General features: G+C 39.1%; 1 protein-coding gene across 3 annotated transcripts in view; it reads right to left on the reverse strand.

The window, feature by feature from the left end:
• The window catches only part of SYTL4 (synaptotagmin like 4), a 358,613-nt gene that overhangs the window by 63,253 nt on the left and 269,743 nt on the right, over positions 1 to 25,617 (reverse strand). For all 3 annotated transcript variants that reach the window (XM_068249964.1, XM_068249962.1, XM_068249963.1), the window contains one exon: positions 790 to 951. In XM_068249964.1, coding sequence (XP_068106065.1) covers positions 790 to 951 — 162 coding nt within the window. The remainder of the gene's footprint in view (positions 1 to 789; positions 952 to 25,617) is intronic.

Here is a 25,617-nt window from a genome sequence, read left to right on the forward strand (position 1 = left end):
CACCCTGTGACCGGATCACATGACAGCGCACCCTGATCGCTCCCTGTGACCGGATCACATGACAGCACACCCTGTGACCGGATCACATGACAGCGCACCCTGATCGCTCCCTGTGACCGGATCATAAGAAACTATAAAAACAGGAAGCACCTCATATGAGGCTCGATTTACAAAAGCATGATAACTCAGTTAACACACCTAAAAGTTTGCACGTGCAAACTACTTAGCACCCTAGTTAGCACGTGCAAAGCATGTTAGCATGTGCAAAGTGGCTTTTCAATGGCATGCTAAAACTCTGCACACTATTGTGAATGAAGCCCATGGGGTGCAGAGGATCTTCCAACCCCAGTTTATGCTTCCCTTAGGATTAGTGTTGGGTTGAGGGTTAGGGTTTGTGCTGAGCTAAGGGTTAGGATAAGTTGGGTTGAAGGTTAAAGTTAGTGTAAGGTTGAGGGTTAGGATTAGTGCTAAGGTGCGGAATAGGGTTATAGTGCTGAGCTGAGGGTTAGTGTTGGCTTGAGGGTTCGGGTTAGTGATGAACTGAGGGTTAGTGTTAAGCTGAGGGTTAGGATTCGTGCTGGGTTGAGGATTAGTGCTGAGTTGCAGGGTTAGTGCAGAGCTAAGAGTTAGGATTAGTTGGGTTAAGGGTTAGTGCTTGGAAGAGGGTTAGTGTTGGGTTCAGGGTTAGTGCTGAGCCGAGGGTTAGTGTTGGGTTGAGGGTTTGGATTGGTGCTGAGCTGAGGGTTAGTGCTGAGTTGGGATGCCTGGGCCTGCCATTCACAGTGTTACCTTTCCATGCAGAGGTAGACATTCGTCCACCACGCTGTCAAAGTTCCAGGAAGCCAGAGGTAGGTTCACCTCCCCGAGAAATGTGTTCCTTCCAAAGCGATCGTGGTGCCAGATGGAGAGCTGCAAGGTCCTGGTCAGCAGGAGAGACTCCGGCACAATATACTGCGGGAACAATTACATCTGTCACTCAAACCTGACCAGTAATGCCACCGGAAGCATGTGACCAGTCTGATCAGGTGACAGATCTGCTACACTCTGATTTGCTGCAATTACTCCCTGATGTACATTACACAGGAAATGGAAGTCAGGCCTGGTTCACATTACATGCGTTCCCGTCCGGATTTTGGCAACACGTGTGGGAGGCAGACCCGCACGACATCAGACTGCATAGACTGCACTGTCTGACACTCACACTGCGTGCATTCCGGACCAGTGCGGTGTGCAAACGCAGGCTGCACGCATTATTTCTTAAAACGTGCGGCTGAATCTTTCAGTGAATGTGATCAGCCACGTAACGCATGCAAATGCAAATGGTGTGCGAACGTACGCATTGCATTCCGATCGCACGGCCATCTGCGTGTTGTAATGTGAATGAGGCCTAACAGCTGACTTTGAGCAACTAATCCCAGCCCTACAAATCCATCACCTGATCAGCCCAGCAGATTTCCAAACTCCAGTGACTATGTACTCTGTAATGTGCTGCAGCAGATGTCAGTGCTATATAAATACATAATAATAATATGGTAGGACATTAGACTATGACTATGGTAGGATTAGAGTGTGAGCTCCTCTGAGGACAGTCAGTGACATGACTATGTATTCTGTAATGTGCTGCAGAAGATGTCAGTGCTATATAAATACATAATAATAATATGGTAGGACATTAGACTATGACTACAGTAGGATTAGATTGTGAGCTCCTCTGAGGACAGTCAGTGACATGACTATGTGCTCTGTAATGTGCTGCAGGAGATGTCAGTGCTATATAAATACATAATAATAATATGGTAGGACATTAGACTATGACTATGGTAGGATTAGATTGTGAGCTCCTCTGAGGACAGTCAGTGACATGACTATGTACTCTGTAATGTGCTGCAGAAGATGTCAGTGCTATATAAATACATAATAATAATATGGTAGGACATTAGACTATGACTATGGTGGGATTAGAGTGTGAGCTCCTCTGAGGACAGTCAGTGACATGACTATGTACTCTGTACAGTGCTGCAGGAGATGTCAGTGCTATATAAATACATAATAATAATATGGAAGGACATAAGACTATGACTATGGTAGGATTAGAGTGTGAGCTCCTCTGAGGACAGTCAGTGACATGTCTATGTACTCTGTAATGTGCTGCAGGAGATGTCAGTGCTATATAAATACATAAATACATAATAATAATATGGTAGGACATTACACTATGACTATGGTAGGATTAGAGTGTGAGCTCCTCTGAGGACAGTCAGTGACATGACTATGTACTCTGTAATGTGCTGCAGGAGATGTCAGTGATATATAAATACATAATAATAATATGGTAGGACACTACACTATGACTATGGTACGATTAGAGTGTGAGCTCCTCTGAGGACAGTCAGTGACATGACTATGTGCTCTGTAATGTGCTGCAGGAGATGTCAGTGCTATATAAATACATAATAATAATATGATAGGACATTAGGCTATGACTATGGTAGGATTAGAGTGTGAGCTCCTCTGAGGACAGTCAGTGACATGACTATGTACTCTGTAATGTGCTACAGAAGATGTCAGTGCTATATAAATACATAATAATAATATGATAGGACATTAGGCTATGACTATGGTAGGATTAGATTGTGAGCTCCTCTGAGGACAGTCAGTGACATGACTATGTACTCTGTAATGTGCTGCAGGAGATGTCAGTGCTATATAAATACATAATAATAATATGATAGGACATTAGGCTATGACTATGGTAGGATTAGAGTGTGAGCTCCTCTGAGGACAGTCAGTGACATGACTATGTACTCTGTAATGTGCTGCAGGAGATGTCAGTGCTATATAAATACATAATAATAATATGGTAGGACATTACACTATGACTATGGTAGGATTAGAGTGTGAGCTCCTCTGAGGACAGTCAGTGACATGACTATGTACTCTGTAATGTGCTGCAGGAGATGCCAGTGCTATATAAATACATAATAATAATATGGGAGGACATTACACTATGACTATGGTAGGATTAGATTGTGAGCTCCTCTGAGGACAGTCAGTGTCATGACTATGTACTCTGTAATGTGCTGCAGAAGATGTCAGTGCTATATAATTATATAATAATAATATGGTAGGACATTAGACTATGACTATGGTAGGATTAGAGTGTGAGCTCCTCTGAGGACAGTCAGTGACAGGACTATGTACTCTGTAATGTGCTGCAGGAGATGTCAGTGCTATATAAATACATAATAATAATATGGTAGGACATTAGACTATGACTATGGTAGGATTAGAGTGTGAGCTCCTCTGAGGACAGTCAGTGACATGACTATGTACTCTGTAATGTGCTGCAGAAGATGTCAGTGCTATATAAATACATAATAATAATATGGTAGGACATTAGACTATGACTATGGTAGGATTAGATTGTGAGCTCCTCTGAGGACAGTCAGTGACATGACTATGTACTCTGTAATGTGCTGCAGGAGATGTCAGTGCTATATAAATACATAATAATAATATGGGAGGACATTAGACTAGGACTATGCTAGGATTAGAGTGTGAGCTCCTCTGAGGACAGTCAGTGACATGACTATGTACTCTGTAATGTGCTGCAGAAGATGTCAGTGCTATATAAATACATAATAATAATATGGTAGGACATTAGACTATGACTATGGTAGGATTAGAGTGTGAGCTCCTCTGAGGACAGTCAGTGACATGACTATGTACTCTGTAATGTGCTGCAGAAGATGTCAGTGCTATATAAATACATAATAATAATATGGTAGGACATTAGACTGACTATGGTAGGATTAGACTGTGAGCTCCTCTGAGGACAGTCAGTGACATGACTATGTACTCTGTAATGTGCTGCAGAAGATGTCAGTGCTATGTAAATACATAATAATAATATGGTAGGACATTACACTATGACTATGGTAGGATTAGAGTGTGAGCTCCTCTGAGGACAGTCAGTGACATGACTATGTACTCTGTAATGTGCTGCAGGAGATGTCAGTGCTATATAAATACATAATAATAATATGGTAGGACATTACACTATGACTATGGTAGGATTAGAGTGTGAGCTCCTCTGAGGACAGTCAGTGACATGACTATGTACTCTGTAATGTGCTGCAGGAGATGTCAGTGCTATATAAATACATAATAATAATATGGTAGGACATTACACTATGACTATGGTAGGATTAGAGTGTGAGCTCCTCTGAGGACAGTCAGTGACATGACTATGTACTCTGTAATGTGCTGCAGGAGATGCCAGTGCTATATAAATACATAATAATAATATGGGAGGACATTACACTATGACTATGGTAGGATTAGATTGTGAGCTCCTCTGAGGACAGTCAGTGTCATGACTATGTACTCTGTAATGTGCTGCAGAAGATGTCAGTGCTATATAATTATATAATAATAATATGGTAGGACATTAGACTATGACTATGGTAGGATTAGAGTGTGAGCTCCTCTGAGGACAGTCAGTGACAGGACTATGTACTCTGTAATGTGCTGCAGGAGATGTCAGTGCTATATAAATACATAATAATAATATGGTAGGACATTAGACTATGACTATGGTAGGATTAGAGTGTGAGCTCCTCTGAGGACAGTCAGTGACATGACTATGTACTCTGTAATGTGCTGCAGAAGATGTCAGTGCTATATAAATACATAATAATAATATGGTAGGACATTAGACTATGACTATGGTAGGATTAGATTGTGAGCTCCTCTGAGGACAGTCAGTGACATGACTATGTACTCTGTAATGTGCTGCAGGAGATGTCAGTGCTATATAAATACATAATAATAATATGGTAGGACATTAGACTAGGACTATGGTAGGATTAGAGTGTGAGCTCCTCTGAGGACAGTCAGTGACATGACTATGTACTCTGTAATGTGCTGCAGAAGATGTCAGTGCTATATAAATACATAATAATAATATGGTAGGACATTAGACTATGACTATGGTAGGATTAGAGTGTGAGCTCCTCTGAGGACAGTCAGTGACATGACTATGTACTCTGTAATGTGCTGCAGAAGATGTCAGTGCTATATAAATACATAATAATAATATGGTAGGACATTAGACTGACTATGGTAGGATTAGACTGTGAGCTCCTCTGAGGACAGTCAGTGACATGACTATGTACTCTGTAATGTGCTGCAGAAGATGTCAGTGCTATATAAATACATAATAATAATATGGTAGGACATTACACTATGACTATGGTAGGATTAGAGTGTGAGCTCCTCTGAGGACAGTCAGTGACATGACTATGTACTCTGTAATGTGCTGCAGGAGATGTCAGTGCTATATAAATACATAATAATAATATGGTAGGACATTACACTATGACTATGGTAGGATTAGAGTGTGAGCTCCTCTGAGGACAGTCAGTGACATGACTATGTACTCTGTAATGTGCTGCAGGAGATGTCAGTGCTATATAAATACATAATAATAATATGGTAGGACATTACACTATGACTATGGTAGGATTAGAGTGTGAGCTCCTCTGAGGACAGTCAGTGACATGACTATGTACTATGTAATGTGCTGCAGGAGATGTCAGTGCTATATAAATACATAATAATAATATGGTAGGACATTAGACTATGACTATGGTAGGATTAGAGTGTGAGCTCCTCTGAGGACAGTCAGTGACATGACTATGTACTCTGTAATGTGCTGCAGGAGATGTCAGTGCTATATAAATACATAATAATAATATGGTAGGACATTAGACTATGACTATGGTAGGATTAGATTGTGAGCTCCTCTGAGGACAGTCAGTGACATGACTATGTACTCTGTAATGTGCTGCAGGAGATGTCAGTGCTATATAAATACATAATAATAATATGGTAGGACATTAGACTATGACTATGGTAGGATTAGAGTGTGAGCTCCTCTGAGGACAGTCAGTGACATGACTATGTACTCTGTAATGTGCTGCAGGAGATGTCAGTGCTATATAAATACATAATAATAATATGGTAGGACATTACACTATGACTATGGTAGGATTAGAGTGTGAGCTCCTCTGAGGACAGTCAGTGACATGACTATGTACTATGTAATGTGCTGCAGGAGATGTCAGTGCTATATAAATACATAATAATAATATGGTAGGACATTAGACTATGACTATGGTAGGATTAGAGTGTGAGCTCCTCTGAGGACAGTCAGTGACATGACTATGTACTCTGTAATGTGCTGCAGGAGATGTCAGTGCTATATAAATACATAATAATAATATGGTAGGACATTAGACTATGACTATGGTAGGATTAGATTGTGAGCTCCTCTGAGGACAGTCAGTGACATGACTATGTACTCTGTAATGTGCTGCAGGAGATGTCAGTGCTATATAAATACATAATAATAATATGGTAGGACATTACACTATGACTATGGTAGGATTAGAGTGTGAGCTCCTCTGAGGACAGTCAGTGACATGACTATGTACTCTGTAATGTGCTGCAGAAGATGTCAGTGCTACATAAATACATAATAATAATATGGTAGGACATTACACTATGACTATGGTAGGATTAGAGTGTGAGCTCCTCTGAGGACAGTCAGTGACATGACTATGTACTCTGTAATGTGCTGCAGAAGAGGCCAGTGCTATATAAATACATAATAATAATATGGTAGGACATTACACTATGACTATGGTAGGATTAGAGTGTGAGCTCCTCTGAGGACAGTCAGTGACATGACTATGTACTCTGTACAGTGCTGCAGGAGATGTCAGTGCTATATAAATACATAATATTAATATGGTAGGACATTAGACTATGACTATGGTAGGATTAGAGTGTGAGCTCCTCTGAGGACAGTCAGTGACATGACTATGTACTCTGTAATGTGCTGCAGGAGATGCCAGTGCTATATAAATACATAATAATAATATGGGAGGACATTACACTATGACTATGGTAGGATTAGATTGTGAGCTCCTCTGAGGACAGTCAGTGTCATGACTATGTACTCTGTAATGTGCTGCAGAAGATGTCAGTGCTATATAAATACATAATAATAATATGGTAGGACATTAGACTATGACTATGGTAGGATTAGATTGTGAGCTCCTCTGAGGACAGTCAGTGACATGACTATGTACTCTGTAATGTGCTGCAGGAGATGCCAGTGCTATATAAATACATAATAATAATATGGGAGGACATTACACTATGACTATGGTAGGATTAGATTGTGAGCTCCTCTGAGGACAGTCAGTGTCATGACTATGTACTCTGTAATGTGCTGCAGAAGATGTCAGTGCTATATAAATACATAATAATAATATGGTAGGACATTAGACTATGACTATGGTAGGATTAGATTGTGAGCTCCTCTGAGGACAGTCAGTGACATGACTATGTAATCTGTAATGTGGTGCAGGAGATGTCAGTGCTATATAAATACATAATAATAATATGGTAGGACATTAGACTAGGACTATGCTAGGATTAGAGTGTGAGCTCCTCTGAGGACAGTCAGTGACATGACTATGTACTCTGTAATGTGCTGCAGAAGATGTCAGTGCTATATAAATACATAATAATAATATGGTAGGACATTAGACTATGACTATGGTAGGATTAGAGTGTGAGCTCCTCTGAGGACAGTCAGTGACATGACTATGTACTCTGTAATGTGCTGCAGAAGATGTCAGTGCTATATAAATACATAATAATAATATGGTAGGACATTAGACTGACTATGGTAGGATTAGACTGTGAGCTCCTCTGAGGACAGTCAGTGACATGACTATGTACTCTGTAATGTGCTGCAGAAGATGTCAGTGCTATATAAATACATAATAATAATATGGTAGGACATTACACTATGACTATGGTAGGATTAGAGTGTGAGCTCCTCTGAGGACAGTCAGTGACATGACTATGTACTCTGTAATGTGCTGCAGGAGATGTCAGTGCTATATAAATACATAATAATAATATGGTAGGACATTACACTATGACTATGGTAGGATTAGAGTGTGAGCTCCTCTGAGGACAGTCAGTGACATGACTATGTACTCTGTAATGTGCTGCAGGAGATGTCAGTGCTATATAAATACATAATAATAATATGGTAGGACATTACACTATGACTATGGTAGGATTAGAGTGTGAGCTCCTCTGAGGACAGTCAGTGACATGACTATGTACTATGTAATGTGCTGCAGGAGATGTCAGTGCTATATAAATACATAATAATAATATGGTAGGACATTAGACTATGACTATGGTAGGATTAGAGTGTGAGCTCCTCTGAGGACAGTCAGTGACATGACTATGTACTCTGTAATGTGCTGCAGGAGATGTCAGTGCTATATAAATACATAATAATAATATGGTAGGACATTAGACTATGACTATGGTAGGATTAGATTGTGAGCTCCTCTGAGGACAGTCAGTGACATGACTATGTACTCTGTAATGTGCTGCAGGAGATGTCAGTGCTATATAAATACATAATAATAATATGGTAGGACATTAGACTATGACTATGGTAGGATTAGAGTGTGAGCTCCTCTGAGGACAGTCAGTGACATGACTATGTACTCTGTAATGTGCTGCAGGAGATGTCAGTGCTATATAAATACATAATAATAATATGGTAGGACATTACACTATGACTATGGTAGGATTAGAGTGTGAGCTCCTCTGAGGACAGTCAGTGACATGACTATGTACTATGTAATGTGCTGCAGGAGATGTCAGTGCTATATAAATACATAATAATAATATGGTAGGACATTAGACTATGACTATGGTAGGATTAGAGTGTGAGCTCCTCTGAGGACAGTCAGTGACATGACTATGTACTCTGTAATGTGCTGCAGGAGATGTCAGTGCTATATAAATACATAATAATAATATGGTAGGACATTAGACTAGGACTATGGTAGGATTAGATTGTGAGCTCCTCTGAGGACAGTCAGTGACATGACTATGTACTCTGTAATGTGCTGCAGGAGATGTCAGTGCTATATAAATACATAATAATAATATGGTAGGACATTACACTATGACTATGGTAGGATTAGAGTGTGAGCTCCTCTGAGGACAGTCAGTGACATGACTATGTACTCTGTAATGTGCTGCAGAAGATGTCAGTGCTACATAAATACATAATAATAATATGGTAGGACATTACACTATGACTATGGTAGGATTAGAGTGTGAGCTCCTCTGAGGACAGTCAGTGACATGACTATGTACTCTGTAATGTGCTGCAGAAGAGGCCAGTGCTATATAAATACATAATAATAATATGGTAGGACATTACACTATGACTATGGTAGGATTAGAGTGTGAGCTCCTCTGAGGACAGTCAGTGACATGACTATGTACTCTGTACAGTGCTGCAGGAGATGTCAGTGCTATATAAATACATAATATTAATATGGTAGGACATTAGACTATGACTATGGTAGGATTAGAGTGTGAGCTCCTCTGAGGACAGTCAGTGACATGACTATGTACTCTGTAATGTGCAGCAGAAGAGGCCAGTGCTATATAAATACATCATAATAATATGGTAGGACATTACACTATGACTATGGTAGGATTAGAGTGTGAGCTCCTCTGAGGACAGACAGTGACATGACTATGTACTCTGTACAGTGCTGCAGGAGATGTCAGTGCTATATAAATACATAATAATAATATGATAGGACATTAGGCTATGACTATGGTAGGATTAGAGTGTGAGCTCCTCTGAGGACAGTCAGTGACATGACTATGTACTCTGTAATGTGCTGCAGGAGATGTCAGTGCTATATAAATACATAATAATAATATGGTAGGACATTAGACTATGACTATGGTAGGATTAGATTGTGAGCTCCTCTGAGGACAGTCAGTGACATGACTATGTACTCTGTAATGTGCTGCAGGAGATGTCAGTGCTATATAAATACATAATTATAATACAGTAGGACATTAGACTATGACTATGGTAGGATTAGAGTGTGAGCTCCTCTGAGGACAGTCAGTGACATGACTATGTACTCTGTAATGTGCTGCAGAAGATGTCAGTGCTATATAAATACATAATAATAATATGGTAGGGCATTAGACTATGACTATGGTAGGATTAGAGTGTGAGCTCCTCTGAGGACAGTCAGTGACATGACTATGTACTCTGTAATGTGCTGCAGAAGATGTCAGTGATATATAAATACATAATAATAATATGGTAGGACACTACACTATGACTATGGTAGGATTAGAGTGTGAGCTCCTCTGAGGACAGTCAGTGACATGACTATGTACTCTGTAATGTGCTGCAGAAGATGTCAGTGCTATATAAATACATAATAATAATAATAATATGGTAGGACATTAGACTATGACTATGGTAGGATTAGATTGTGAGCTCCTCTGAGGACAGTCAGTGACATGACTATGTACTCTGTAATGTGCTGCAGGAGATGTCAGTGCTATATAAATACATAATAATATTATGGTGGGACATTAGACTATGACTATGGTAGGATTAGATTGTGAGCTCCTCTGAGGACAGTCAGTGACATGACTATGTACTCTGTAATGTGCTGCAGGAGATGTCAGTGCTATATAAATACATAATAATAATATGGTAGGACATTAGACTATGACTATGGTAGGATTAGAGTGTGAGCTCCTCTGAGGACAGTCAGTGACATGACTATGTACTCTGTAATGTGCTGCAGAAGATGTCAGTGCTATATAAATACATAATAATAATAATAATATGGTAGGACATTAGACTATGACTATGGTAGGATTAGATTGTGAGCTCCTCTGAGGACAGTCAGTGACATGACTATGTACTCTGTAATGTGCTGCAGGAGATGTCAGTGCTATATAAATACATAATTATAATACAGTAGGACATTAGACTATGACTATGGTAGGATTAGAGTGTGAGCTCCTCTGAGGACAGTCAGTGACATGACTATGTACTCTGTAATGTGCTGCAGAAGATGTCAGTGCTATATAAATACATAATAATAATATGGTAGGACATTAGACTATGACTATGGTAGGATTAGAGTGTGAGCTCCTCTGAGGACAGTCAGTGACATGACTATGTACTCTGTAATGTGCTGCAGAAGATGTCAGTGATATATAAATACATAATAATAATATGGTAGGACACTACACTATGACTATGGTAGGATTAGAGTGTGAGCTCCTCTGAGGACAGTCAGTGACATGACTATGTACTCTGTAATGTGCTGCAGAAGATGTCAGTGCTATATAAATACATAATAATAATAATAATAATATGGTAGGACATTAGACTATGACTATGGTAGGATTAGATTGTGAGCTCCTCTGAGGACAGTCAGTGACATGACTATGTACTCTGTAATGTGCTGCAGGAGATGTCAGTGCTATATAAATACATAATAATATTATGGTGGGACATTAGACTATGACTATGGTAGGATTAGATTGTGAGCTCCTCTGAGGACAGTCAGTGACATGACTATGTACTCTGTAATGTGCTGCAGGAGATGTCAGTGCTATATAAATACATAATAATAATATGGTAGGACATTAGACTATGACTATGGTAGGATTAGAGTGTGAGCTCCTCTGAGGACAGTCAGTGACAGGACTGTGTACTCTGTAATGTGCTGCAGGAGATGTCAGTGCTATATAAACACATAATAATAATATGGTAGGACATTAGGCTATGACTATGGTAGGATTAGACTGTGAGCTCCTCTGAGGACAGTCAGTGACAGGACTGTGTACTCTGTAATGTGCTGCAGGAGATGTCAGTGCTATATAAACACATAATAATATGGTAGGACATTAGACTATGACTATGGTAGGATTAGAGTGTGAGCCTCTGAGGACAGTCAGTGACATGACTATGTACTCTGTAATGTGCTGCAGAAGATGTCAGTGCTATATAAATACATAATAATAATATGGTAGGACATTAGACTATGACGATGGTAGGATTAGAGTGTGAGCTCCTCTGAGGACAGTCAGTGACATGACTAACGTACTCTGTAATGTGCTGCAGAAGATGTCAGTGCTATATAAATACATAATAATAATATGGTAGGACATTAGACTATGACTATGGTAGGATTAGATTGTGAGCTCCTCTGAGGACAGTCAGTGACATGACTATGTACTCTGTAATGTGCTGCAGGAGATGTCAGTGCTATATAAATACATAATAATAATATGCTAGGACATTACACTATGACTATGGTAGGATTAGAGTGTGAGCTCCTCTGGGGACAGTCAGTGACATGACTATGTACTCTGTAATGTGCTGCAGAAGATGTCAGTGCTATATAAATACATAATAATAATATGGTAGGACATTAGACTATGACTATGCTAGGATTAGAGTGTGAGCTCCTCTGGGGACAGTCAGTGACATGACTATGTACTCTGTAATGTGCTGCAGAAGGTGTCAGTGCTATATAAATACATAATAATAATATGGTAGGACATTAGACTATGACTATGCTAGGATTAGAGTGTGAGCCTCTGAGGACAGTCAGTGACATGACTATGTACTCTGTAATGTGCTGCAGAAGATGTCAGTGCTATATAAATACATAATAATAATATGGTAGGACATTAGACTATGACGATGGTAGGATTAGAGTGAGCTCCTCTGAGGACAGTCAGTGACATGACTAACGTACTCTGTAATGTGCTGCAGAAGATGTCAGTGCTATATAAATACATAATAATAATATGGTAGGACATTAGACTATGACTATGGTAGGATTAGATTGTGAGCTCCTCTGAGGACAGTCAGTGACATGACTATGTACTCTGTAATGTGCTGCAGGAGATGTCAGTGCTATATAAATACATAATAATAATATGCTAGGACATTACACTATGACTATGGTAGGATTAGAGTGTGAGCTCCTCTGGGGACAGTCAGTGACATGACTATGTACTCTGTAATGTGCTGCAGAAGATGTCAGTGCTATATAAATACATAATAATAATATGGTAGGACATTAGACTATGACTATGCTAGGATTAGAGTGTGAGCTCCTCTGGGGACAGTCAGTGACATGACTATGTACTCTGTAATGTGCTGCAGAAGGTGTCAGTGCTATATAAATACATAATAATAATATGGTAGGACATTAGACTATGACTATGCTAGGATTAGAGTGTGAGCTCCTCTGGGGACAGTCAGTGACATGACTATGTACTCTGTACTGTGCTGCAGAAGATGTCAGTGCTATATAAATACATAATAATAATAATATGGTAGGACATTACACTATGACTATGGTAGGATTAGAGTGTGAGCTCCTCTGAGGACAGTCAGTGACATGACTATGTACTCTGTAATGTGTTGCAGGAGATGTCAGTGCTATATAAATACATAATAATAATATGGTAGGACATTACACTAGGACTATGGTAGGATTAGAGTGTAAGCTCCTCTGAGGGCAGTCAGTGACATGACTATGTACTCTGTAATGTGCTGCAGAAGGTGTCAGTGCTGTATAAATACATAATAATAATATGGTAGGACATTACACTATGACTATGGTAGGATTAGAGTGTGAGCTCCTCTGAGGACAGTCAGTGACATGACTATGTACTCTGTAATGTGCTGCAGAAGATGTCAGTGCTATATGAATACATAATAATAATATAGTAGGACATTAGACTATGACTATGGTAGGATTAGAGTGTGAGCTCCTCTGAGGACAGTCAGTGACATGACTATGTACTCTGTGCAGTGCTGCAGAAGATGTCAGTGCTATATAAATACATAATAATAATAATATGGTAGGACATTACACTAGGACTATGGTAGGATTAGAGTGTGAGCTCCTCTGAGGACAGTCAGTGACATGACTATGTACTCTGTACAGTGCTGCAGGAGATGTCAGTGCTATATAAATACATAATAATTATATGGTAGGACATTACACTAGGACTATGGTAGGATTAGATTGTGAGCTCCTCTGAGGACAGTCAGTGACATGACTATGTACTCTGTGCAGTGCTGCAGAAGATGTCAGTGCTATATAAATACATAATAATAATATGGTAGGACATTACACTAGGACTATGGTAGGATTAGAGTGTGAGCTCCTCTGAGGACAGTCAGTGACATGACTATGTACTCTGTACAGTGCTGCAGGAGATGTCAGTGCTATATAAATACATAATAATAATAATAATAAGGTAGGACATTAGACTATGACTATGGTAGGATTAGAGTGTGAGCTCCTCCGAGGACAGTCAGTGACATGACTATGTACTCTGTAATGTGCTGCAGGAGATGTCAGTGCTATATAAATACATAATAATAATATGGTAGGACATTAGACTATGGCTATGGTAGGATTAGATTGTGAGCTCCTCTGAGGACAGTCAGTGACATGACTATGTACTCTGTAATGTGCTGCAGGAGATGTCAGTGCTATATAAATACATAATAATATGGTAGGACATTAGACTATGACTATGGTAGGATTAGAGTGTGAGCACCTCTGAGGACAGTCAGTGACATGACTATGTACTCTGTAATGTGCTGCAGAAGATGTCAGTGCTATATAAATACATAATAATAATATGGTAGGACATTACACTATGACTATGGTAGGATTAGAGTGTGAGCTCCTCTGGGGACAGTCAGTGACATGACTATGTACTCTGTAATGTGCTGCAGAAGATGTCAGTGCTATATAAATACATAATAATAATATGGTAGGACATTACACTAGGACTGTGGTAGGATTAGAGTGTGAGCTCATCTGAGGACAGTCAGTGACATGACTATGTACTCTGTAATGTGCTGCAGAAGATGTCAGTGCTATATAAATACATAATAATAATATGGTAGGACATTAGACTATGACTATGGTAGGATTAGATTGTGAGCTCCTCTGAGGACAGTCAGTGACATGACTATGTACTCTGTAATGTGCTGCAGGAGATGTCAGTGCTATATAAATACATAATAATAATATGGTAGGACATTACACTATGACTATGGTAGGATTAGAGTGTGAGCTCCTCTGAGGACAGTCAGTGACATGACTATGTACTCTGTAATGTGCTGCAGAAGATGTCAGTGCTACATAAATACATAATAATAATATGGTAGGACATTACACTATGACTATGGTAGGATTAGAGTGTGAGCTCCTCTGAGGACAGTCAGTGACATGACTATGTACTCTGTAATGTGCTGCAGAAGAGGCCAGTGCTATATAAATACATAATAATAATATGGTAGGACATTACACTATGACTATGGTAGGATTAGAGTGTGAGCTCCTCTGAGGACAGTCAGTGACATGACTATGTACTCTGTACAGTGCTGCAGGAGATGTCAGTGCTATATAAATACATAATAATAATATGATAGGACATTAGGCTATGACTATGGTAGGATTAGAGTGTGAGCTCCTCTGAGGACAGTCAGTGACATGACTATGTACTCTGTAATGTGCTGCAGGAGATGTCAGTGCTATATAAATACATAATAATAATATGGTAGGACATTAGACTATGACTATGGTAGGATTAGATTGTGAGCTCCTCTGAGGACAGTCAGTGACATGACTATGTACTCTGTAATGTGCTGCAGGAGATGTCAGTGCTATATAAAAACATAATTATAATACAGTAGGACATTAGACTATGACTATGGTAGGATTAGAGTGTGAGCTCCTCTGAGGACAGTCAGTGACATGACTATGTACTCTGTAATGTGCTGCAGAAGATGTCAGTGCTATATAAATACATAATAATAATATGGTAGGACATTAGACTATGACTATGGTAGGATTAGAGTGTGAGCTCCTCTGAGGACAGTCAGTGACATGACTATGTACTCTGTAATGTGCTGCAGAAGATGTCAGTGATATATAAATACATAATAATAATATGGTAGGACACTACACTATGACTATGGTAGGATTAGAGTGTGAGCTCCTCTGAGGACAGTCAGTGACATGACTATGTACTCTGTAATGTGCTGCAGAAGATGTCAGTGCTATATAAATACATAATAATAATAATAATATGGTAGGACATTAGACTATGACTATGGTAGGATTAGATTGTGAGCTCCTCTGAGGACAGTCAGTGACATGACTATGTACTCTGTAATGTGCTGCAGGAGATATCAGTGCTATATAAATACATAATAATATTATGGTGGGACATTAGACTATGACTATGGTAGGATTAGATTGTGAGCTCCTCTGAGGACAGTCAGTGACAGGACTGTGTACTCTGTAATGTGCTGCAGGAGATGTCAGTGCTATATAAACACATAATAATATGGTAGGACATTAGACTATGACTATGGTAGGATTAGAGTGTGAGCCTCTGAGGACAGTCAGTGACATGACTATGTACTCTGTAATGTGCTGCAGAAGATGTCAGTGCTATATAAATACATAATAATAATATGGTAGGACATTAGACTATGACAAAGGTAGGATTAGAGTGTGAGCTCCTCTGAGGACAGTCAGTGACATGACTAACGTACTCTGTAATGTGCTGCAGAAGATGTCAGTGCTATATAAATACATAATAATAATATGGTAGGACATTAGACTATGACTATGGTAGGATTAGATTGTGAGCTCCTCTGAGGACAGTCAGTGACATGACTATGTACTCTGTAATGTGCTGCAGGAGATGTCAGTGCTATATAAATACATAATAATAATATGCTAGGACATTACACTATGACTATGGTAGGATTAGAGTGTGAGCTCCTCTGGGGACAGTCAGTGACATGACTATGTACTCTGTAATGTGCTGCAGAAGATGTCAGTGCTATATAAATACATAATAATAATATGGTAGGACATTAGACTATGACTATGCTAGGATTAGAGTGTGAGCTCCTCTGGGGACAGTCAGTGACATGACTATGTACTCTGTAATGTGCTGCAGAAGGTGTCAGTGCTATATAAATACATAATAATAATATGGTAGGACATTAGACTATGACTATGCTAGGATTAGAGTGTGAGCTCCTCTGGGGACAGTCAGTGACATGACTATGTACTCTGTACTGTGCTGCAGAAGATGTCAGTGCTATATAAATACATAATAATAATAATATGGTAGGACATTACACTATGACTATGGTAGGATTAGAGTGTGAGCTCCTCTGAGGACAGTCAGTGACATGACTATGTACTCTGTAATGTGTTGCAGGAGATATCAGTGCTATATAAATACATAATAATAATATGGTAGGACATTACACTAGGACTATGGTAGGATTAGAGTGTAAGCTCCTCTGAGGGCAGTCAGTGACATGACTATGTACTCTGTAATGTGCTGCAGAAGGTGTCAGTGCTGTATAAATACATAATAATAATATGGTAGGACATTACACTATGACTATGGTAGGATTAGAGTGTGAGCTCCTCTGAGGACAGTCAGTGACATGACTATGTACTCTGTAATGTGCTGCAGAAGATGTCAGTGCTATATGAATACATAATAATAATATAGTAGGACATTAGACTATGACTATGGTAGGATTAGAGTGTGAGCTCCTCTGAGGACAGTCAGTGACATGACTATGTACTCTGTGCAGTGCTGCAGAAGATGTCAGTGCTATATAAATACATAATAATAATAATATGGTAGGACATTACACTAGGACTATGGTAGGATTAGAGTGTGAGCTCCTCTGAGGACAGTCAGTGACATGACTATGTACTCTGTAATGTGCTGCAGGAGATGTCAGTGCTATATAAATACATAATAATTATATGGTAGGACATTACACTAGGACTATGGTAGGATTAGATTGTGAGCTCCTCTGAGGACAGTCAGTGACATGACTATGTACTCTGTGCAGTGCTGCAGAAGATGTCAGTGCTATATAAATACATAATAATAATATGGTAGGACATTACACTAGGACTATGGTAGGATTAGAGTGTGAGCTCCTCTGAGGACAGTCAGTGACATGACTATGTACTCTGTACAGTGCTGCAGGAGATGTCAGTGCTATATAAATACATAATAATAATAATAATAAGGTAGGACATTAGACTATGACTATGGTAGGATTAGAGTGTGAGCTCCTCCGAGGACAGTCAGTGACATGACTATGTACTCTGTAATGTGCTGCAGGAGATGTCAGTGCTATATAAATACATAATAATAATATGGTAGGACATTAGACTATGGCTATGGTAGGATTAGATTGTGAGCTCCTCTGAGGACAGTCAGTGACATGACTATGTACTCTGTAATGTGCTGCAGGAGATGTCAGTGCTATATAAATACATAATAATATGGTAGGACATTAGACTATGACTATGGTAGGATTAGAGTGTGAGCACCTCTGAGGACAGTCAGTGACATGACTATGTACTCTGTAATGTGCTGCAGAAGATGTCAGTGCTATATAAATACATAATAATAATATGGTAGGACATTACACTATGACTATGCTAGGATTAGAGTGTGAGCTCCTCTGGGGACAGTCAGTGACATGACTATGTACTCTGTAATGTGCTGCAGAAGATGTCAGTGCTATATAAATACATAATAATAATATGGTAGGACATTAGACTATGACTATGCTAGGATTAGAGTGTGAGCTCCTCTGGGGACAGTCAGTGACATGACTATGTACTCTGTAATGTGCTGCAGAAGGTGTCAGTGCTATATAAATACATAATAATAATATGGTAGGACATTAGACTATGACTATGCTAGGATTAGAGTGTGAGCTCCTCTGGGGACAGTCAGTGACATGACTATGTACTCTGTACTGTGCTGCAGAAGATGTCAGTGCTATATAAATACATAATAATAATAATATGGTAGGACATTACACTATGACTATGGTAGGATTAGAGTGTGAGCTCCTCTGAGGACAGTCAGTGACATGACTATGTACTCTGTAATGTGCTGCAGGAGATGTCAGTGCTATATAAAAACATAATTATAATACAGTAGGACATTAGACTATGACTATGGTAGGATTAGAGTGTGAGCTCCTCTGAGGACAGTCAGTGACATGACTATGTACTCTGTAATGTGCTGCAGAAGATGTCAGTGCTATATAAATACATAATAATAATATGGTAGGACATTAGACTATGACTATGGTAGGATTAGAGTGTGAGCTCCTCCGAGGACAGTCAGTGACATGACTATGTACTCTGTAATGTGCTGCAGAAGATGTCAGTGCTATATAAATACATAATAATAATATGGTAGGACATTAGACTATGACTATGCTAGGATTAGAGTGTGAGCTCCTCTGAGGGCAGTCAGTGACATGACTATGTACTCTGTAATGTGCTGCAGAAGGTGTCAGTGCTGTATAAATACATAATAATAATATGGTAGGACATTACACTATGACTATGGTAGGATTAGATTGTGAGCTCCTCTGAGGACAGTCAGTGACATGACTAAGTACTCTGTAATGTGCTGCAGGAGATGTCAGTGCTATATAAATACATAATAATAATATGGGAGGACATTAGACTATGACTATGGTACGATTAGAGTGTGAGCTCCTCTGAGGACTGTCAGTGACATGACTATGTACTCTGTAATGTGCTGCAGGAGATGTCAGTGCTATATAAATACATAATAATAATATGGTAGGACATTAGACTATGACTATGGTAGGATTAGAGTGTGAGCTCATCTGAGGACAGTCAGTGACATGACTATGTACTCTGTAATGTGCTGCAGAAGATGTCAGTGCTATATAAATACATAATAATAATATGGTAGGACATTAGACTATGACTATGGTAGGATTAGAGTGTGAGCTCCTCTGAGGACAGTCAGTGACATGACTATGTTCTCTGTAATATGCTGCAGAAGATGTCAGTGCTATATAAATACATAATAATAATATGGTGGGACATTAGACTATGACTATGGTAGGATTAGAGTGTGAGCTCATCTGAGGACAGTCAGTGACATGACTATGTACTCTGTAATGTGCTCCAGAAGATGTCAGTGCTATATAAATACATAATAATAATATGGTAGGACATTAGACTATGACTATGGTAGGATTAGAGTGTGAGCTCATCTAAAGAACAGTCAGTGACATGACTATGTACTCTGTAATGTGCTGCAGAAGATGTCAGTGCTATATAAATACATAATAATAATATGGTAGGACATTAGACTATGACTATGGTAGGATTAGAGTGTGAGCTCCTCTGAGGACAGTCAGTGACATGACTATGTGCTCTGTACAGTGCTGCAGGAGATGTCAGTGCTATATAAATACATAATAATAATATGGTAGGACATTACACTGTGACTATGGTAGGATTAGAGTGTAAGCTCCTCTGAGGACAGTCAGTGACATGACTATGTACTCTGTAATGTGCTGCAGGAGATGTCAGTGCTATATAAATACATAATAATAATATGGTAAGACATTAGACTATGACTATGGTAGGATTAGATTGTGAGCTCCTCTGAGGACAGTCAGTGACATGACTAAGTACTCTATAATGTGCTGCAGAAGATGTCAGTGCTATATAAATACATAATAATAATATGGTAGGACATTACACTATGACTATGGTAGGATTAGAGTGTGAGCTCCTCTGAGGACAGTCAGTGACATGACTATGTACTCTGTAATGTGCTGCAGGAGATGTCAGTGCTATATAAATACATAATAATAATATGGTAGGACATTAGACTATGGCTATGGTAGGATTAGATTGTGAGCTCCTCTGAGGACAGTCAGTGACATGACTATGTACTCTGTAATGTGCTGCAGGAGATGTCAGTGCTATATAAATACATAATAATATGGTAGGACATTAGACTATGACTATGGTAGGATTAGAGTGTGAGCACCTCTGAGGACAGTCAGTGACATGACTATGTACTCTGTAATGTGCTGCAGAAGATGTCAGTGCTATATAAATACATAATAATAATATGGTAGGACATTACACTATGACTATGGTAGGATTAGAGTGTGAGCTCCTCTGGGGACAGTCAGTGACATGACTATGTACTCTGTAATGTGCTGCAGAAGATGTCAGTGCTATATAAATACATAATAATAATATGGTAGGACATTAGACTATGACTATGCTAGGATTAGAGTGTGAGCTCCTCTGGGGACAGTCAGTGACATGACTATGTACTCTGTAATGTGCTGCAGAAGGTGTCAGTGCTATATAAATACATAATAATAATATGGTAGGACATTAGACTATGACTATGCTAGGATTAGAGTGTGAGCTCCTCTGGGGACAGTCAGTGACATGACTATGTACTCTGTACTGTGCTGCAGAAGATGTCAGTGCTATATAAATACATAATAATAATAATATGGTAGGACATTACACTATGACTATGGTAGGATTAGAGTGTGAGCTCCTCTGAGGACAGTCAGTGACATGACTATGTACTCTGTAATGTGTTGCAGGAGATGTCAGTGCTATATAAATACATAATAATAATATGGTAGGACATTACACTAGGACTATGGTAGGATTAGAGTGTAAGCTCCTCTGAGGGCAGTCAGTGACATGACTATGTACTCTGTAATGTGCTGCAGAAGGTGTCAGTGCTGTATAAATACATAATAATAATATGGTAGGACATTACACTATGACTATGGTAGGATTAGATTGTGAGCTCCTCTGAGGACAGTCAGTGACATGACTAAGTACTCTGTAATGTGCTGCAGGAGATGTCAGTGCTATATAAATACATAATAATAATATGGGAGGACATTAGACTATGACTATGGTACGATTAGAGTGTGAGCTCCTCTGAGGACTGTCAGTGACATGACTATGTACTCTGTAATGTGCTGCAGGAGATGTCAGTGCTATATAAATACATAATAATAATATGGTAGGACAATAGACTATGACTATGGTAGGATTAGAGTGTGAGCTCATCTGAGGACAGTCAGTGACATGACTATGTACTCTGTAATGTGCTGCAGAAGATGTCAGTGCTATATAAATACATAATAATAATATGGTAGGACATTAGACTATGACTATGGTAGGATTAGAGTGTGAGCTCCTCTGAGGACAGTCAGTGACATGACTATGTTCTCTGTAATATGCTGCAGAAGATGTCAGTGCTATATAAATACATAATAATAATATGGTGGGACATTAGACTATGACTATGGTAGGATTAGAGTGTGAGCTCATCTGAGGACAGTCAGTGACATGACTATGTACTCTGTAATGTGCTCCAGAAGATGTCAGTGCTATATAAATACATAATAATAATATGGTAGGACATTAGACTATGACTATGGTAGGATTAGAGTGTGAGCTCATCTGAGGACAGTCAGTGACATGACTATGTACTCTGTAATGTGCTGCAGAAGATGTCAGTGCTATATAAATACATAATAATAATATGGTAGGACATTAGACTATGACTATGGTAGGATTAGAGTGTGAGCTCCTCTGAGGACAGTCAGTGACATGACTATGTGCTCTGTACAGTGCTGCAGGAGATGTCAGTGCTATATAAATACATAATAATAATATGGTAGGACATTACACTGTGACTATGGTAGGATTAGAGTGTAAGCTCCTCTGAGGACAGTCAGTGACATGACTATGTACTCTGTAATGTGCTGCAGGAGATGTCAGTGCTATATAAATACATAATAATAATATGGTAAGACATTAGACTATGACTATGGTAGGATTAGATTGTGAGCTCCTCTGAGGACAGTCAGTGACATGACTAAGTACTCTATAATGTGCTGCAGAAGATGTCAGTGCTATATAAATACATAATAATAATATGGTAGGACATTACACTATGACTATGGTAGGATTAGAGTGTGAGCTCCTCTGAGGACAGTCAGTGACATGACTATGTACTCTGTACAGTGCTGCAGGAGATGTCAGTGCTATATAAATACATAATAATAATATGGTAGGACATTAGACTATGACTATGGTAGGATTAGAGTGTGAGCTCCTCTGAGGACAGTCAGTGACATGACTATGTACTCTGTAATGTGCTGCAGAAGATGTCAGTGCTATATAAATACATAATAATAATATGGTAGGACATTAGACTATGACTATGGTAGGATTAGAGTGTGAGCTCCTCTGAGGACAGTCAGTGACATGACTATGTACTCTGTAATGTGCTGCAGAAGATGTCAGTGCTATATAAATACATAATAATAATATGGTAGGACATTAGACTATGGCTATGGTAGGATTAGATTGTGAGCTCCTCTGAGGACAGTCAGTGACATGACTATGTACTCTGTAATGTGCTGCAGAAGATGTCAGTGCTATATAAATACATAATAATAATATGGTAGGACATTAGACTATGGCTATGGTAGGATTAGATTGTGAGCTCCTCTGAGGACAGTCAGTGACATGACTATGTACTCTGTAATGTGCTGCAGAAGATGTCAGTGCTATATAAATACATAATAATAATATGGTAGGACATTAGACTATGACTATGGTAGGATTAGAGTGTGAGCTCCTCTGAGGACAGTCAGTGACATGACTATGTACTCTGTAATGTGCTGCAGAAGATGTCAGTGCTATATAAATACATAATAATAATATGGTAGGACATTAGACTATGACTATGGTAGGATTAGAGTGTGAGCTCCTCTGAGGACAGTCAGTGACATGACTATGTACTCTGTACAGTGCTGCAGAAGATGTCAGTGCTATATAAAGACATAATAATAATATGGTAGGACATTACACTATGACTATGGTAGGATTAGAGTGTGAGCTCCTCTGAGGACAATCAGTGACATGACTATGTACTCTGCAAAGTGCTGCAGGAGATGTCAGTGCTATATAAATACATAATAATAATATGGTAGGACATTACACTATGACTATGGTAGGATTAGAGTGTGAGCTCTTCTGAGGACAGTCAGTGACATGACTATGTACTCTGTAATGTGCTGCAGGAGATGTCAGTGCTATATAAATACATAATAATAATATGCTAGGACATTACACTATGACTATGGTAGGATTAGAGTGTGAGCTCCTCTGGGGACAGTCAGTGACATGACTATGTACTCTGTAATGTGCTGCAGAAGATGTCAGTGCTATATAAATACATAATAATAATATGGTAGGACATTAGACTATGACTATGCTAGGATTAGAGTGTGAGCTCCTCTGGGGACAGTCAGTGACATGACTATGTACCCTGTAATGTGCTGCAGAAGGTGTCAGTGCTATATAAATACATAATAATAATATGGTAGGACATTAGACTATGACTATGCTAGGATTAGAGTGTGAGCTCCTCTGGGGACAGTCAGTGACATGACTATGTACTCTGTACTGTGCTGCAGAAGATGTCAGTGCTATATAAATACATAATAATAATAATATGGTAGGACATTACACTATGACTATGGTAGGATTAGAGTGTGAGCTCCTCTGAGGACAGTCAGTGACATGACTATGTACTCTGTAATGTGTTGCAGGAGATGTCAGTGCTATATAAATACATAATAATAATATGGTAGGACATTACACTAGGACTATGGTAGGATTAGAGTGTAAGCTCCTCTGAGGGCAGTCAGTGACATGACTATGTACTCTGTAATGTGCTGCAGAAGGTGTCAGTGCTGTATAAATACATAATAATAATATGGTAGGACATTACACTATGACTATGGTAGGATTAGATTGTGAGCTCCTCTGAGGACAGTCAGTGACATGACTAAGTACTCTATAATGTGCTGCAGAAGATGTCAGTGCTATATAAATACATAATAATAATATGGTAGGACATTACACTATGACTATGGTAGGATTAGAGTGTGAGCTCCTCTGAGGACAGTCAGTGACATGACTATGTACTCTGTACAGTGCTGCAGGAGATGTCAGTGCTATATAAATACATAATAATAATATGGTAGGACATTAGACTATGACTATGGTAGGATTAGAGTGTGAGCTCCTCTGAGGACAGTCAGTGACATGACTATGTACTCTGTAATGTGCTGCAGAAGATGTCAGTGCTATATAAATACATAATAATAATATGGTAGGACATTAGACTATGACTATGGTAGGATTAGAGTGTGAGCTCCTCTGAGGACAGTCAGTGACATGACTATGTACTCTGTAATGTGCTGCAGAAGATGTCAATGCTATATAAATACATAATAATAATATGGTAGGACATTAGACTATGGCTATGGTAGGATTAGATTGTGAGCTCCTCTGAGGACAGTCAGTGACATGACTATGTACTCTGTAATGTGCTGCAGAAGATGTCAGTGCTATATAAATACATAATAATAATATGGTAGGACATTAGACTATGGCTATGGTAGGATTAGATTGTGAGCTCCTCTGAGGACAGTCAGTGACATGACTATGTACTCTGTAATGTGCTGCAGAAGATGTCAGCGCTATATAAATACATAATAATAATATGGTAGGACATTAGACTATGACTATGGTAGGATTAGAGTGTGAGCTCCTCTGAGGACAGTCAGTGACAGGACTATGTACTCTGCAATGTGCTGCAGAAGATGTCAGTGCTATATAAATACATAATAATAATATGGTAGGACATTAGACTATG

The sequence above is a fragment of the Hyperolius riggenbachi genome, chromosome 8 (genome assembly GCF_040937935.1).
Source record: "Hyperolius riggenbachi isolate aHypRig1 chromosome 8, aHypRig1.pri, whole genome shotgun sequence".
In the NCBI taxonomy this organism is placed as follows: domain Eukaryota; kingdom Metazoa; phylum Chordata; class Amphibia; order Anura; family Hyperoliidae; genus Hyperolius; species Hyperolius riggenbachi.